The sequence below is a fragment of the Temnothorax curvispinosus genome, unplaced genomic scaffold, assembly GCF_003070985.1.
Source record: "Temnothorax curvispinosus isolate PA1 unplaced genomic scaffold, ASM307098v1 QBEX01013728.1, whole genome shotgun sequence".
Lineage (NCBI taxonomy): Eukaryota > Metazoa > Arthropoda > Insecta > Hymenoptera > Formicidae > Temnothorax > Temnothorax curvispinosus.
Genome location: NW_020223508.1, coordinates 1,714 through 17,715, shown reverse-complemented (window position 1 = coordinate 17,715; position 16,002 = coordinate 1,714). Strand labels below are relative to the sequence as shown.

Here is a 16,002-nt window from a genome sequence, read left to right as displayed (position 1 = left end):
GAGGCTAATAGGAAGCGACTCCGATTGATAAGTGGGATAAGAGGGAAAATCTGGAAGGCCCCGACGAGCTTAATTTGGCGTAACGGAGAGAGACTACCATATGAAACCTCAAGGAGATCACAGCCGCGGAGATGAATCACGTTTCTTCTTCGCCTCGACGAGGCTTTCAAGAGGCTGCATTCATTCTGTGGATGAGATAAGTTGAGTTGACGCATCCCTCGACAATGAGAGAATACTGGAAAGTCCTGGAATATCTTATCGGACCGCGGGCGCGCGTCCTAAAACCACGAAACGCTTCAGCTCGCGGGACAGATAAGAGCGGCAAAGTAAGAGATTATCGAAAGTAAACAAGACTCTAGCTTTTAAACTTTAAAACGAATTACAGCGGATACCTCGGGCTGCCGAGGCTCGCGGCATCGAGAGATCCCGAGAAAACGTCACCAAGTGACGTGTATAATTTTCCTTGAAGAAAAAAGAAGAAACTCCGCTCGACGAAGTCGTCGAGGCGCATGTCATTCGAGTCCCGAGTCGAGACGGTCGTGCGTGCGTGCGTGCGTGCGTGCGTGTTAGCAACTTCGTGAAATATTCGCTCGCGAGTGCGACTCGAGTGCTCGAATTCCACGAGTCCGCACGTCTCCACGGCAGACGGCTGAATAGGACGGAGAGGAAAGAAAAAAAACACGAGCGCGCGCGCGCAAGGTGAACAACGGCGTTGTTTACGAGCGACGAGGGAGCGAGAGGAGGGAATTTTGCCGAGAGGATGAATGGGACGGGCGGCCATCGGCGTGAAAACGAGTCTCGGGCCTTTCGGATCGGGTCGGGGAAGAAGTTAGGTATGCGGCTCCGCGTCGCAGCAGAAAACGTCACGTCGGCGAACGGCTACCTGAGGCGACGGGCCAGAATGCACGGCCGGAACCAGGCCCGCAATACGGGACGCACGTACCGTCTGGGACCCGAAACGCGACCGTCGCTCGCTGCGCGAATTTGCGTTTCTCTGGCCGCCGAGAGACGAGGACCGTGCGACGTGCGTTCGTTCGCCGTAAACACGGGTGGGGAATGGCAGCTGGAATATACACGGGACGGACGTTCGTCGACGAGAAAACGGCGCGCGCGCGGAAAAACGGCAGACCCATTTTCGGAACGGCCCCGAGGACCGGAATCTCGCAAGGTGGAAGCGGATCGCGCGAGAGACGAGAGACGAACGGAGCGCCCGCGGCGCGGTGCGGGAGAGGAGCGACAAGGACGAACGTACGCGGCGGTCGCGACGGCGAGAGAAAGAGAAAGAGAGAGAGAGGGAGAGAAAGAGACACACAGAGAGACGGAGAGAGAAAAGAGGGTGGGAGCTATAGCTGGAGACTCACCCAGAGCTCGGTGCCCCAGCTCATGTTTGCTGGGCCGGGTAAACCAGCGGGCGCGACGACAAATAATTATCCTCGCGAGACACTTCACATGTAGCGGCGACGTTGCGTGTCGCGCGCGCGCGCGCGCCTCGCTTCACTTCGCGCACCTCGCGGCTTCCACTGTACCCGTACCCGCGCACCACTGCACGACTGCACCGCGGCGACGACGACGACCGGTGGGCGGGTGGGAAGGAGAGGAAAAAAAAAGGGAGAGACGAGACCCCCCGAGAAACGCACGGGAGAATCGCGCGTCAGAGATCGCCCGCCACGCGCGCGCACGGTCACACGGACATGTCCAACATGTCGATCTCGTAACCACCGACTGCCCGCGCCTACCCTGCCACCGTCGCTATACCGCCGTCGCACTCGGGACTGACCGCCGCGGCGCCGCCCGCGCCGCCTGAAAACCGCCCGGAATTCCGCCGTGGCGCGCTCTACCGGCGGCTCGCCGAGCGACGCCGCCGCCGCCGCTAGGGGCGAGTGCGCGTGCGCGTGCGCCGCTCGGGCGAGCGCGCGTGCGCCGCGCGAATATTTGAATCGGCGGAGAGACGCGTGCCAGACGAATGACGCGTTATTGCGATTAATTAAAAGTGTCATTAGCGATGATTAATTAAACGCTTGTTGCTTGCGCGCGATAAGTCACGCGTCGTGCGTATTTGCACGTATTCCGATCGTTTTAAATACGCAAATATGCGAATTAACCTCAGATTGATTGGCGAAACGTGCGAACGTCGAATTCGTGAATATCTTCTTGCAGAGTCGATTAAGTCGACTAAAATTCTTATAAAAGAAACAACGCAGAATTGAATGACGAACTTGTAAACAAAGTAATGACGATACGTGTATGTGAACGGTAATTACGCGCACTTGGTAATCGTCGCGAAAATTAAACGATAAGATTGAAACTGGTGGATTATTTGCTGCCGAGAGAGAGGGATCGTTTTATGCATAATGATCGGTTCGCGTCGACTTGTGACGTTCGCCCGCACAGTCGCCGAGGTGCGTTTGTCCCAACATGAATTAATTTAAATCACAATCGATCTCGCAGCTCGCGCTCGCTGAGCTCGCAGCCGCGCGGACAAAATGGCGCTGGATGACTCGGGCGAAGTGTCAAAGGTCGTTTACTCGCGAGATAAATAATTAATCTTTCGTTTCCGACGGGCTCGATTAGCCGATCGCGTTTCGTGCTCGCCGACCGCATGCGATCCCGATCGTGACACATCCTGTCCCGAGTGGATTTTTCAGCGGAGAGGGAGACATGAGTACCCACTATTATGGAGGTTGTGTATATTTACTGCCTTGATACTTAATTCCCATTCACCGCTAGATTTCCGTTGATCGATATACGATTTTCCACACGGCACGCTGCGCGTAGTCGTGTTTATTTACGTCAATCTCGAAAGTCACTGACAATCGCAACCTAATTTTTACTATGCTACGGAGATCAGAGACGTAACCTAAGAAGATGCCAAGTGTCATTAGTCCGTAGACTTCGAGGAGATTCATAATATTTTTTTTTTGTACGAGAAAGTTATATCACTGAGTTGACATTATTGCGTTATACATTGCGTAACTTATACACGTCATAAATTCTAAAACAACGACACATGTCGATGGTAATTATTTTGTGAATAGTTATTATAAATGTCATTACCTTTCATATTTATTCCGTGTATAAAACATTTTTTATTCTTGAGGATAGATTGAAATTTGTATAATCTAGTCGGTAATATAATTTTGATAGTAAAAATCTGAATTTTTTTTTAGCAAGAATCTAACTGGCGTAATAAGAAGTTAACAATGGATTTTAGTTGACATTTTCCATTGTTTATCCATTGATCATAGCACATGGAAAAAATATATCTTGTATTTTTACTTAGGAAAATAATATATGTATTTTTGAGATGTATTAATGATAGAATGTGTGTTAAACACAGGTGATAGAATTATTTAATAAGTTCAACGAGAGCCTGGGATCATACATATTTTCAAGATGGATTGGGAGGTTCATAGAGGAATATCAAACGTCGAGGACGATTTTCATCATTGCCACAATTTTACTCCTTATTTTTTTAATTGCGTCGATCTTCGTGGTACGAAAATGGAAGAACAAAGAATTTTTGCCGGAGGTGAAAGAGTTTGTTGGAGTGGGCACTGGGAAGCCGAGGTTCAGGAAGAGAGACAAGGTTCTCTTTTACGGCAGAAAGATGTTGCGCAAAGTAAAGTCCATTGGTGGTCAGGTGCACCCCACTGGACAAGGGAAGAAGAGACGAGCGGTCATGAGATTTGCTCGTCGATTGTTACAACTTAAGAAGGACACTGCCCCGCAACAACTCAAGGTATATTTCGCGACAGTTAACCAACGATTATTGATATATGTTTATGTGATATATATCTAAGCAAATTTATTTAATTTCAAGGTGTTGGAGCCACCGGCTGAATATCTGGAGGAAGATCTGGGGCCTGGCGAGCGAGTACCACCAGATGCTCTGTACATGTTGCAAAGTATTAGAGTTTTTGGCCACTTTGAAAAACCTGTATTCCTGAAATTATGCAAGTACACGGAAATCATGACCTTACCTGCTGGCAGTACATTGTTTAAAATCGGAGACCCCGACGAGAACTTATTTATAGTACAGCAGGGTTTAGTCAATGTATATATCACTGGACCCGATGGCTCTCAAATATCGTTAAAAGTGGTAAAAACAGGCGAGTCCGTTACCAGTCTTCTTAGCTTTACTGATGTACTTACCGGGCATACAAGTACATACAAAACTGTATCGGCAAGAGCTGTAGAAGATTCTGTTGTAGTAAAGTTACCAATGAGCGCATTTCAAGAAGTAAGTTTTATACATTTATGCCTATCTTATATTCTCTTTCAGTATTATGTTATACTATATAAAAATAAAATATTGATATTTCATGAACAATGTTGATATTATTTCAGGTGTTTCAAGATTATCCTGATGCCTTTGTTCGAGTTATCCAGGTCATTATGGTACGGTTGCAGAGAGTTACCTTCACTGCTTTGCATCAATATCTCGGCCTTTCCGCGGAATTAGTCAATCAGGGATCGCACAAGAAGAAACAGAGTCCGTTTTCCGGTTCGCCGGTACGATCAAGAACCAGAGAGAACTTTGCCTCGCAAAACGTCGAGGGTATATACAGTACATCGGAAGTGCACGATATCAGCGACGTTTCTCAACGTGATGCACTTAATTCAAGCATTTCTCAACCTGTGCCCATCCGACGGTAAGACATTTTTTAACTAAAATATTAATTATATCTCTTTAATTTAATATATTAAATAAATTAAGCAAATTTTGTTAAAGTAATCAGACTAATTATTTGGAATTACTTCGTTACTTGACAGGAAGAGCAATGTCGATTGGAAAAATCAGGGCTCGGTAGAGATGGTACCAGAATGCGACTCTCACTGGGCAACACCACCTCACGCGGCAATGTCTCAGTCCACACACGGATCACATCCAGAATCCACTCATTCGGGAAGTACTTATTCCGGTAAAAAACGCCAGGTCAACGAAGCGGCGCAGCAACAGCAACAACAGCTGGATGAAGCGCAGCTGGTACAGATAGCCACTGACGCGTTCGTTCGTGAACTTGGCATAGAGGACGAGACGGTGCTCAAAGACAAAGTGGAGATCAGGGAAGTGCCGGCTGGTACTTATCTGATGAAAGAAGAATCTCATAAGGTTTGTCATTTTGCATTTGTCAAATATAAGCTGTATGTTGCGTATAAAAGGAAAGGATTATTTTTCATATATGCAGAAATATTACCAAAATTTAATTGCGTTATAGGATGTCGCACTCGTATACGTGCTTTCGGGCTCGCTGATAGTAAGCCAACGCGTATCGGAAGGTCGAGACGCAGGCCAAGAAGTGCATATGTTTAGCGCTCATCAGGGTGAAATTGTCGGTGGTTTAGCAGTGCTAACCGGCGAACCATCCTTTTACACAATTAGAGCGAAGCATTCTAGCCGTATCGCGTTGCTCAGTAAATTGACGTTCTTCGCTATCATGCGGGAACAACCTACAGTCGTGTTGCACGTGGCACATACCGTCGTTCGCAGATTAAGCCCTTTCGTGAGACAGGTAAGAATCTGAAAAAAAAAACTTATTAAAAGAAGAATTTCTAATACATTGTTACAAGAGAGAGAAGTCTTCGGTTGAGCTGAATCTTTGTAGCCTAATATTTTGTGTGAATTTATACTTTTTTTCACTTAACAAACTGCGCGTCGATTATTTGTTGGTCTTGAAGCACAAGTTTTTATTGGAACAATATATTCACATAATTATATTACTGTTTCTTGGACAGGTGGATTTCGCTCTCGACTGGTTGTTCCTTGAAAGCGGACGGGCCGTTTACAGACAAGGGGATGAATCGGATTCGACATTCATTGTGTTGAGCGGACGATTGCGGTCGGTAATCACTTACAAAAACGGCAAAAAAGAACCGGTAGCAGAATACGGAAAAGGTGACTTGGTAGGAATCGTAGAGATGGTCACGCAGACTCCAAGGTCGACGACAGTCATGGCAGTCCGGGATTCCGAGCTGGCGAAGCTACCGGAAGGTTTATTCAACGTGATCAAACTCAGATATCCAATTGTCGTCACGAGATTAATCAATCTTCTCGGTCATCGCATACTCGGCACCTGGCAACAAGCACATACGAAAAATGGCAGCACTGATACGCAGTAAATATAATTATCGATATATTAAACAATTGATCAGATCATTATTGTTACATAAATCAAATGTTTTGTGTTTATAATGTTATTAGTGCGAATTTATTTTTTAATTAGAGAAATGTTATTTTACAGACGTGCCGCAGCAACGGTTGATGCTAGACCCGCACAAGTAAACTTTTCGACTGTTGCCATAGTGCCGGTGTCGGATGATGTACCATTAACTTCCTTTACTTACGAATTATATCATTCTTTATGTGCCATTGGACCCTGTCTTCGTTTAACGTCAGATGTCGTAAGAAAGGTACTGTATTGCAATTGCGAATCTTGATTATTCTAATACTTATCTTGATATAAATTAACACCGCTCGTGTATATTATACATATAGCATAACTTAATTCTCTTTAATTTATTTATTATTTTTTAAATTTAATCATTTCATAATAAAAAAGATGATTAAATATTAAGTCTATTAATTTCTCGGAAACAATTAATAACATATTAATCATCAATTTTATTTTTTGTTACAGACTTTAGGAACGACCATCATGGAACCTGCAAACGAATACCGATTAACTTCCTGGCTTGCACAGCAGGAAGATCAGCACAGAATCTCTTTGTATCAATGTGATTCGAGTTACACGCTATGGACTCAGCGATGCGCGAGACAGGCTGATTGCATTCTTATCGTTGGTCTGGGCGATCGAGCGCCATCGATTGGTCGAACGGAACGTGAGATAGAACGGCTAGTAATGCGAACGCAGAAAGAACTGGTGCTATTACACAAGGAACAGAATGGTCAACGACCAACGAACACCGTTCAGTGGTTGAACATGAGATCATGGGTATCCAGCCATCATCACATCCAGTGTCCGAAGCGGATGTTCGCCAGAAGATCGCTGTACAGAATTGTAAGTAACGATCAACCAGGAATTCTGAATTGCTTACGATCTGCTTTATTTTATTTGTTATTAGTAAAAAAAAATTTATTTTGCGAATATTAATGAGAGAAAAGTGTAACTACACTTTATAGTCTAATCTAAAATATGTCGTATCGCAGAATGAATTATACTCCAAAGTGCTCACGTCCGAGCCGAACGTACACAGCGATTTCAGTAGACTAGCGCGATGGTTGACCGGCACGTCGGTCGGTCTCGTCCTGGGTGGAGGTGGTGCAAGAGGCGCTGCTCATGTGGGCATGGTGAAGGCCATCATCGAGGCAGGTATACCCATAGATATGGTTGGTGGTGTCAGCATCGGCGCCTTTATGGGTGCGCTGTGGTGCATGGAAAAGAACATTACCACTACCACACAAAAGGCTAGAGAGTGGTCTAAGGTGAGACAAAATAGATTTCGCGACTTCTATCGCTCTGTACTTTGGATTCTCTTATCACTGTGAATTTCTAAAGCACAATATGTAAATCTGTAGAATTATAATCTTCTTTAATTCTAATCGTCTTCTTTCAAATTATAAAATATAGAGATTTTATCTAAATTTATTTCTCTCTTTTATCTTAATAATTGCTTTTAAATCCTTACCGTCGAATCGTGAAATGTTCATAATAATGTAAAAAAAAAATCTGTTGGCAGCAAATGACGCAATGGTGGCGGCAGATTATGGACTTGACTTATCCGATGACTTCGATGTTCTCCGGTAAAGATTTTAACAAAACGATACAGCAGACTTTCGGCGACACATATATAGAGGATTTGTGGCTCCCATACTTCACTATAACCACAGACATCACGGACTCCTGTATGCGCACGCATAGACACGGTCTGTAAAAATATATAGTACTTTGCATTTTTTAATTCTAAATTGACAAAGCTTCTAGTTTGATTTACTTTTCGTACATTCAGCCATTGATGTTCACACGCATTTTTGATTTTTAAATATAAAATTGTACGATAAATAAGATTGTTATTCATATGATAAATTTTTTTTAATGATTTCAAGGATTCTGCAAGTTTAATTTAATGAATTTTCCAGAAATATAACTAGAAGCTTTGATATGTTATTGAGAATACTTGCAATATATCCAAAGTGATGAAAGTGATGAATCAAAAAGTAAATACGTAAGAGATGTGTTTCATTTTATAGATAATATCTAAAACTACTTGCAATCAGCAATCGGTTTTAGATGTCTGTATTAAAAATGGAAACATGAAAAATTGTTCTTACTTGATTCACACTAACAGCTTTGTCGTGGCATGTAGATTTTTTTGGTTTTAAATTTTATACACATTAGCATTAGTAGAAGCTTTACGAGCGGGAGTGAGCTTTTTGGATAACCATTGTTGACGTACTCTCCGTTTAATGCAGATTTTAACGAGAAAAGCGAATGAGGCATATTTTTATTTTCACTCGAATGTATAAAAATTATAAATTGATGTGCATATACTTCCTGTATGCTTACTACTGACAATGAATTATGATATCGAAAAAAATACGAGATTACTCAATCTATTAAAAACTACTATTTAAAAATGCGTATGCAAAGCATAATATGCTATTAACTTTTTTAAACAAAACTGGAAAAAAAATAAAATGTTTAATGTGACTAGAACGTTTAAATGGATGTCTGATCTGAAGAGATTTACCGTTGTTAAAATTCTTTTTAATCCATGTTTTTAATTAATCATCACTGTTGGTGGCGGTTTTAGTCAATTAATTTTGATTAATGATTGGTCTTTCTCGTTACACACACACATACACATATTCGCACAGAAAGAGAAAGTTTGATTAATTGCGGTTAGTACAACTTAAGAATACAGGAAGTACTTCAGATAATGTATACGGGTAAATGCAGGATATTAAAGAGAATGATTCGTCGTCTTTAGGATCGCTGTGGCGGTACATTCGGGCCTCGATGTCATTGTCTGGTTATATGCCACCCATGTGTGACCCCGTTGATGGCCATCTCCTTCTCGACGGCGGGTACGTCAATAACCTTCCAGGTAATCCAGATCGCACTGATAAACGGTTACAATTTTCGCACAGTCAATAGAACCTAAAGGAAAACATTATAACGCTAATAATGGTGTCAAGATAATATGAAATTTATTTAGGAGGTTTCGCTGGGAATTTATACATTTTATCTTAATAGCAAATTTATTTAAGTCTCAAAGTTTAAATAAATTATATAATTTAGCAATTTATCTGAAAGTATCGATTGTATTTATTTTACAACAAGTTACTAGTTCTTCTTTGAAATTCAAACACGCTGACTGTCCAATTTTAGTTGGACTCTGTGTATCATTTCATATTTACCTTGGCACGATGTTGAAAATTTATTTATGAGTGTTACTGAAATAAAATTATGAAATCACGAGAAACGTCAAGCTCACTCCCGTTGATAAAAGATGCAGTTATCGAATTCTGAATAGTTAAGTCCGCTTAGGTTTACTATGGAAATATATTCGCGGCAGTATGACTATCGCGGGGGTCTTTCCTCCGATTTGCGATCCTCTTGATGGGCATCTTTTGGTCGACGGGTGTTATGTTAATAACGTGCCAGGTATTCGTCTTTTCTATCGTTTACGTTTAGTCCTGATTGTAATTTCTCAATGATCTCTTGATACTTTTATTTTTATGTACAGGCAGTATATTCCTGAAATTTGTTAGAGAAATCCAGCATGATATAAAATAAATCTAGAAATATATAAGTGATATCTAAAAGAAATAAAAATACAATTCCGTGAACAAAATCACGATGTATAATATACGTAAATTCTATATTTCTTTTTATAAGTTAAATCTTCTATAAAGTAGAGACAACGAATTGATGTTAACGCTCTCGATTCATGCATTCTCTCTGTTTCCGTTCAAGCTGACGAAATGTTGCGGCAAGGAGCGCATCACATTCTGGCCATCGACGTCGGCTCACAGGACGACACAGACTTAACGAATTACGGGGACTCGTTGTCCGGTTGGTGGTTATTGTGGAAGCGGTGGAATCCATTTGCCACACCTGTGAAAGTGCCAAATCTACCGGATATCCAGTCCAGGCTGGCGTACGTGAGCTGCGTGCGCCAGCTGGAGGAGGTGAAGAGTTCGGATTATTGCGAGTATATCAGGCCGCCGATCGACAAGTACAAGACCCTCCAATTTGCCAATTTCGACGAGATCAAGGACGTGGGATACCAACACGGTGAGAATATGTCTGTTAACATTTAATGTTAAGCCCAAATCCATTGTAAAGAATTGTAAATCGACGCTAATAGAAATCATAAAGCATATGTTATATTGTAAATTTCTTATTAATGAGTAATGAAACATTGCATATATTTAAACACATTTGTAGGACTGAAATGAATCGTGTTTTTTCAGGGAAAACGTATTTCGAAGGTCAATCAAAAGCCGGAGTTCTGCCTCGATTCAACGCGGATCGAGAAATTGCGAGAGCTTTGCGAGCGAAGTATCAAGCGGATAATCAACAGTCACCCTCTTCATACACTTTCACCGATCTCGCACAGATGGTGTGCAAAGTTTCGCGTGGTAGCCGATACATCGATCTCGATATAGATTCAGATTCGGACGAACTGGAGGAGTACGAGGCGGACTTGGAAGAAGATGCGCAAGAAGTAGGATACGCGTCTGAACCCACTGCCGGTATTTTAGATCAGGCAAGTTATATCTTTTATTCTTCATGTTATATATATATAATTTATTCTTCATATTAATCTGAGTTTTTGTATGAATAAAAATGATAAAAATCGATCAAGAAGACATATACTTCACTTTTTTCTATTTTTATTTTTTATTAGAAAAAATAGTCGATTTTAGTTGTTAAAATCACCCTGCGTATCAATTATGAATTATAGGAAAGATACCTGAAATTTTGATTAAGCATCGTATATTATAAATACAGTATAAAATAAGGTTAAAATATATATTTACCTTTTATATTGTATTACAAAATAGTAAACATTTGTATTAAATTCCTTCGCGATAATGTACAATTATAACTATTTTCATTTATTTCAGAGCCCTGAGGATAATCGCCTGAGACGAAGAACTGGCGTTTCACTTAGTCTGTCTGACACGGAGGCGGAGTCAGAACTAGAGTACCATCCAAAGATTTTTTGAATACCTGTTTTACAATTATCGCGATATCGTATATACTCGTTCAATGGAATAAATTCAACACAAACACATAACGTTACAAGTCGGATGCACTGTGAGCGACCTACATCGAAGTACAAAAGCAATTATTGCAAATATATGATCACGGGAACGTCGCTTTGAAATTATGCCACAATGCGATACGTATCGCTTTAACATAAGTAATTAATACGATTATTGTTACTATTAATATTATGTTAAATATAATTCTACGATTTGTAAAAAAAAGTTGTTTTTTTTTTTTTTTTGCTATTTCAATGTCCTATCATGTTTCTTGCTTATATATTGATATTTATCACATCTCATATTTCTCATCACAAATTATTTCGCCATGGTTACACGAGCATCTTAAATCGAATTTTTATCTTATTTTACATTTTATTAAAAATCACTGGTCATCGTCAAGTTGGGATCCAGGATAGCCAATACCGCGCCAACCATATGTAAGGATCCCGTTACAAGTACTTCTACTTTATCGTGACTGTCTGTTCGCGACGATACATGCCTTTTAATGTCGTAAAGCACTTCAGCAACGCTACTCTTCAATATCGAACTCTCGCCCCACAGGTCGCAGTGTTTCTTGCATTTCTTTTTCTGCTCGTCGATTAGCACGTAATTCGATAAATCTTCCACACTGGTCACGCCGGTATAATTTGGAGCGAAGTAAACTCTATCGAAGTTCAATGGTTTTAGCAGGTTTAATAATTTAAGAGAATTCCGGTCGCCACTGGTATTGAATATTAGGAACTTATTGGAGGTTTCTCGGCTGACTCTTTTGAACCACATTACACAATTAACGATACTCTCGATTGTGTGAGCACCATCCAGAAAGAAATCCGCCACATTGGTCTCCAGAATCTGCGTACGACCAGGCCATTTGCAATTTGCCAATGCTGTCGCGAATTTATTTAAAGAAACGATTTGTGACATATCCTTACCGCTTAGAGAATTGTAAACACTATTGATGTATTCGTCTTTTACAATGGACCGGTCGCTACGCAATTTCATCCACTCGAGTGCCATGCTGACCGCCAGTAAAGCATTCTGATACAGCACGTCACTGACGTCGATGCCTGATGTCAACAAGAAGACATCGTTCCAATCTCGATCTTGGATCGTGGAAACTACTCGCAACTCGCGGCATCTTCTCTCTATGGCTCGCTTCCGTAGAACGCGCATCGCTGACTCCGGTTGCTGCACCGTGAAAGCTGCCGCATGCGGTTTGAAGATTCCCGACTTCTGGTGAGCGATCTCTTCCAGAGTGTCGCCCAGTAGCGAAGTGTGCTCCAGACCCAGGCTCGTCACACCGACGCAAACCGGATTCCGCAGGATATTGGTGGAATCCAGTTCGCCGCCGATTCCAACCTCGATGATCGCTACGTCAACATTTGCCTCCAGGAACACGTGGAACATGAGAATCGTCAGGAACTTGAAGTACGTCGGCATGTCGGACTCGTGTTCTCGTTTTTGCTCCAGACGTCGATACACGGTCCAGAAGGAACGAGCAAAGTGCGACTGGCTGATGGGCTCGCCATTTAGCCGAATGCGTTCCCGCACGGAGACCAGGTGCGGCGAGCTGAAGAAGCCCGTGCTGAAGCCGTGCTGTCGCAGAATCGCCTCCGTAAACGCACACGTTGTACCCTTACCCTTGGTACCAGCCACATGGATGACGGACAAACTGTCCAATTGCTCCAAAGTGATACCAGACCTGTAATAATAGATTTGAAGTTAATATAGGTTTTTGAAATGACCAAACTTTAATTTAAAAAATTTACATTTAATATATTTTTAAGCGGCATTTCTTAATTGAGAAGAGAAACAAGTAAATTTTATTCAAGTGTAAGCAAGATAATCTACTTAAATTTTAATTCAGATTATTAATATTAAAATACTGATGACTTCGTTATTACCGGAGTAAATATTTTTCTGTCTCCTCCAATTTTGCAGGATTATTTGCGCCTTGCTTCTTAACTGATTGCAAATAAGCAGCGTTGCTTTGTAGACTAAGGTTTAACGCTTTTATGGCTTCCTGCAAAAAATAATATATGTATATAGCTATTTATATGTGAACTTTCTATACATGTCATATTACTCATATAACTTGAGACTTGTAACTTTTTTTCTTGAAAAGAAATTCTTTAATTACAATAATATTTTTCTACTATGTAGAGCAACACAAGCATATGCCTACTAATTTTAAATAGTCAACATAAATCAAGAAAACACAAATTTAATAAAATTAAATAATACAACTATTACATCAATTTAAATGATACAACTAAATGTAGAATATCTTCTAAATCAAACTGTCTCAGATTTTCAAGCGTTAGTCGCCAAAATAAACTGTCCTTTATTCATTATAGTGAAAATATTCCAGATTTTTTTCAATGAATATAGTAAATTGGAAGACAACAGAAAATTCTGAAATAACAAAAAAGACGATTGGCGAATGTGTTTACCTCGTAGGACCCATTAATATAGACGGAACGGCCCACAAATCCATTGTGCGTCATTCTTCTCAATAAAGTAATCATCGAGATCCACTTGTTACGCAATCGTAACAAGAACCGATAAAGTGGCTAGCCTTTTTTTATCTTTCTTACGTGTCAAAGTTCGAGTCAAAATTATTTATTTGGTATTTAACAATAATTTATTAATAATCAGCGTATGTATCCATATCTAAAAAATAAAATAAAATTAAAAAGCAATTATACCAGTATCGAAAATATAATTGATGGTGAGAACATCTTCATTGCGCAATGTATATAATAAAATACTATAATATACATTATAATAAATGTTTAAAATGTTATAATAAAAATGCAGTTAAAATTTATATTTAGAAAAATATTTAAAGAAATTAAAAATATTAAAAGAAAATTAAAGAAAACAGAAATTAATAAATGTTAAAAAATTCTGTCGAAACTTAATAAAAATCAGATAAATAAAAGAATTAGAAATTATAATTTCTCGTTGTAATTTACAGTCGAGTATGTTTTAATTCATAAATTTTTAATCTGTGCCAAGACATATATTCACATGTTTTCAATATCGAACCTCCGTATATTTTAGACAACGAATTGTATAACTAGAAATTTTGCAGGTTTGCCGGTTGAATTAATCGCTAGTTAAGTTAACTGAAGTCTGATGGAAGTCATCCTAATCACCGACTAAATTAATGAGAGCCGTCTCTTATTACAAAGACCAAAATAAAGGTGAAATTTCATGGGCAGTGAAAAGCAGCAGCAGATCGTACTGATTGGCTACAAAATAGAGAGGTTCTCGAGTTTCTATAACTTCTCTATTTTGTAGCCAATCAGTACGATCTGCTGCTGGCGCCGTTAACTATAAGGGTGCATTCGGGGAGACGCTATTAACGCTATAAACGCAAACGCTATGAACTTCGTTCGAAGAGCCAATAGCGCGACAGCGATAGCAAGCTCCCCGAACGCAGCTTAAGCGCCAATAGTATTTCGTGCCTCACCTCGAAAATAATAGCGAAAATAGCGCGAATGATGACGTCACGCTGCCTTTACAGTGACGTCATCATCGTATATCACAGCGCCACAAAGCGTCTCCTCGAACAGTTTTAGACGATAATTGTGCTAATAGCGTGCTCCCCGAATGCACCCTATGTTTTTTAGTGGGTACTTTGAAAACTAAAAAAATTAATAAATCAATAAATAAATACATATATAAAAAATAAAAAAAGGAGAAATAAAAGGAGTACAGTTTAAAGTTTAACTTTGTTAGGGTTTTCAGGTCGCACATGTGAACATTACTTTAATTTACTCGAAATTATATATTTTTGCGTATATATTGGGGGGACGCGTCTCCCTCGTAACGGGAATTATGGAATACGGGAATTATAATCGCGAACCAAATGGAAAGTTAAACGAAACAAGTTTTTAAAGAAATTGCGCCGTATTAGTCCAGCCAGCAACGTGTAAAATGGAGTACACGCACATGGCAGTTTTAACGCTAACGTAACGTTAGTCACGATCAGTTGCATAGTAATACCGCGTGATGTTTTTATTTTGTGAATTAAATCCTGCCACATGCGTTGGAGCAGTTAACATGCAATTAATTAAATATTTCTCTATTCTGCTCTGCTCTTTCTACTTCGCCATGCCAATGGTGTTATCGCATGTGCAAAACACATTATGGTACATTCACTAACACGTATTGAATTTCTACTTACCAAAGAAAAAAGCGTAGCCGCGCAGCAAATGCTCCTACGTCGCACTCGGAGTCTACTGAGCAAGTGTCGAAATCGGAGGCTCGTCTGGCCCTTTCCGCTCTTTTCTCGAAATCATCCCTCAAAGCACTATACGCTCTCAAGCCTAGTGCGCGCGCTGCGTTCTGTCATATATTAAGGTGAAATTTCATGAGCAGTGAAAAGTAGCAGCAGATTGTACTGATTGGCTATAAAATAGAGAAGTTCTCGAGTTCCTAGAACTTCTCTATTTTGTAGCCAATCAGTACGATCTGCTGCTACTTTTCACTGCCCATGAAATTTCACCTTTACGATGGCAAGGTTAGCCGCACGTTAAAATTGAATAAATTACTAGAACGCGCAACACAGCGAGTTCTAATGGCTTCTGCACACAGAACGCGGAAACGCTTGCCGCGCGGCAAAAAGCGACGCGATAGCCAATCAATGTGTTGCTTTTCCGTAAGAACCAAAAGTTTATTGGCTACCGCGTTGCTTCTTGCCGCACGGCAAGCGTTTCCACGTCAAGTGTGCAGAAGCCAAAAGTTCTAATAAT

At 40.6% G+C, this 16,002-nt stretch overlaps 2 protein-coding genes across 4 annotated transcripts; one reads left to right on the top strand and one right to left on the bottom strand.

The window, feature by feature from the left end:
- The first annotated feature begins 2,390 nt into the window (after positions 1–2,390).
- LOC112463876 (neuropathy target esterase sws) lies at positions 2,391–11,263 on the top strand. Of its 3 annotated transcripts, none has more exons than XM_025030542.1 (15): positions 2,391–2,680; positions 3,338–3,739; positions 3,821–4,240; positions 4,348–4,652; positions 4,774–5,113; positions 5,220–5,513; positions 5,737–6,116; positions 6,243–6,411; positions 6,639–7,019; positions 7,169–7,444; positions 7,699–7,885; positions 8,950–9,066; positions 9,939–10,259; positions 10,439–10,734; positions 11,096–11,263. In XM_025030542.1, exons 1-15 carry the CDS (start codon positions 2,675–2,677, stop codon positions 11,195–11,197), a joined length of 3,996 nt encoding a protein of 1,331 aa, XP_024886310.1. In that variant the 5' UTR covers positions 2,391–2,674; the 3' UTR covers positions 11,198–11,263. The 3 variants fall into 3 exon arrangements, with proteins under 3 accessions (XP_024886310.1, XP_024886309.1, XP_024886308.1); XM_025030541.1 differs by lacking the exons at positions 2,391–2,680; positions 8,950–9,066 and adding exons at positions 2,707–3,016; positions 9,510–9,626; XM_025030540.1 differs by lacking the exon at positions 2,391–2,680 and adding an exon at positions 2,708–3,016.
- A 202-nt stretch (positions 11,264–11,465) lies between these two features.
- On the bottom strand, positions 11,466–15,579 carry LOC112463877 (folylpolyglutamate synthase, mitochondrial-like). The gene is made up of 4 exons (XM_025030543.1): positions 15,435–15,579; positions 13,693–13,912; positions 13,144–13,262; positions 11,466–12,941 (listed from the first exon to the last, which is right to left on the bottom strand). Exons 2-4 carry the CDS (start codon positions 13,765–13,767, stop codon positions 11,615–11,617), a joined length of 1,521 nt encoding a protein of 506 aa, XP_024886311.1. The 5' UTR covers positions 13,768–13,912; positions 15,435–15,579; the 3' UTR covers positions 11,466–11,614.
- Positions 15,580–16,002: the final 423 nt, after the last annotated feature.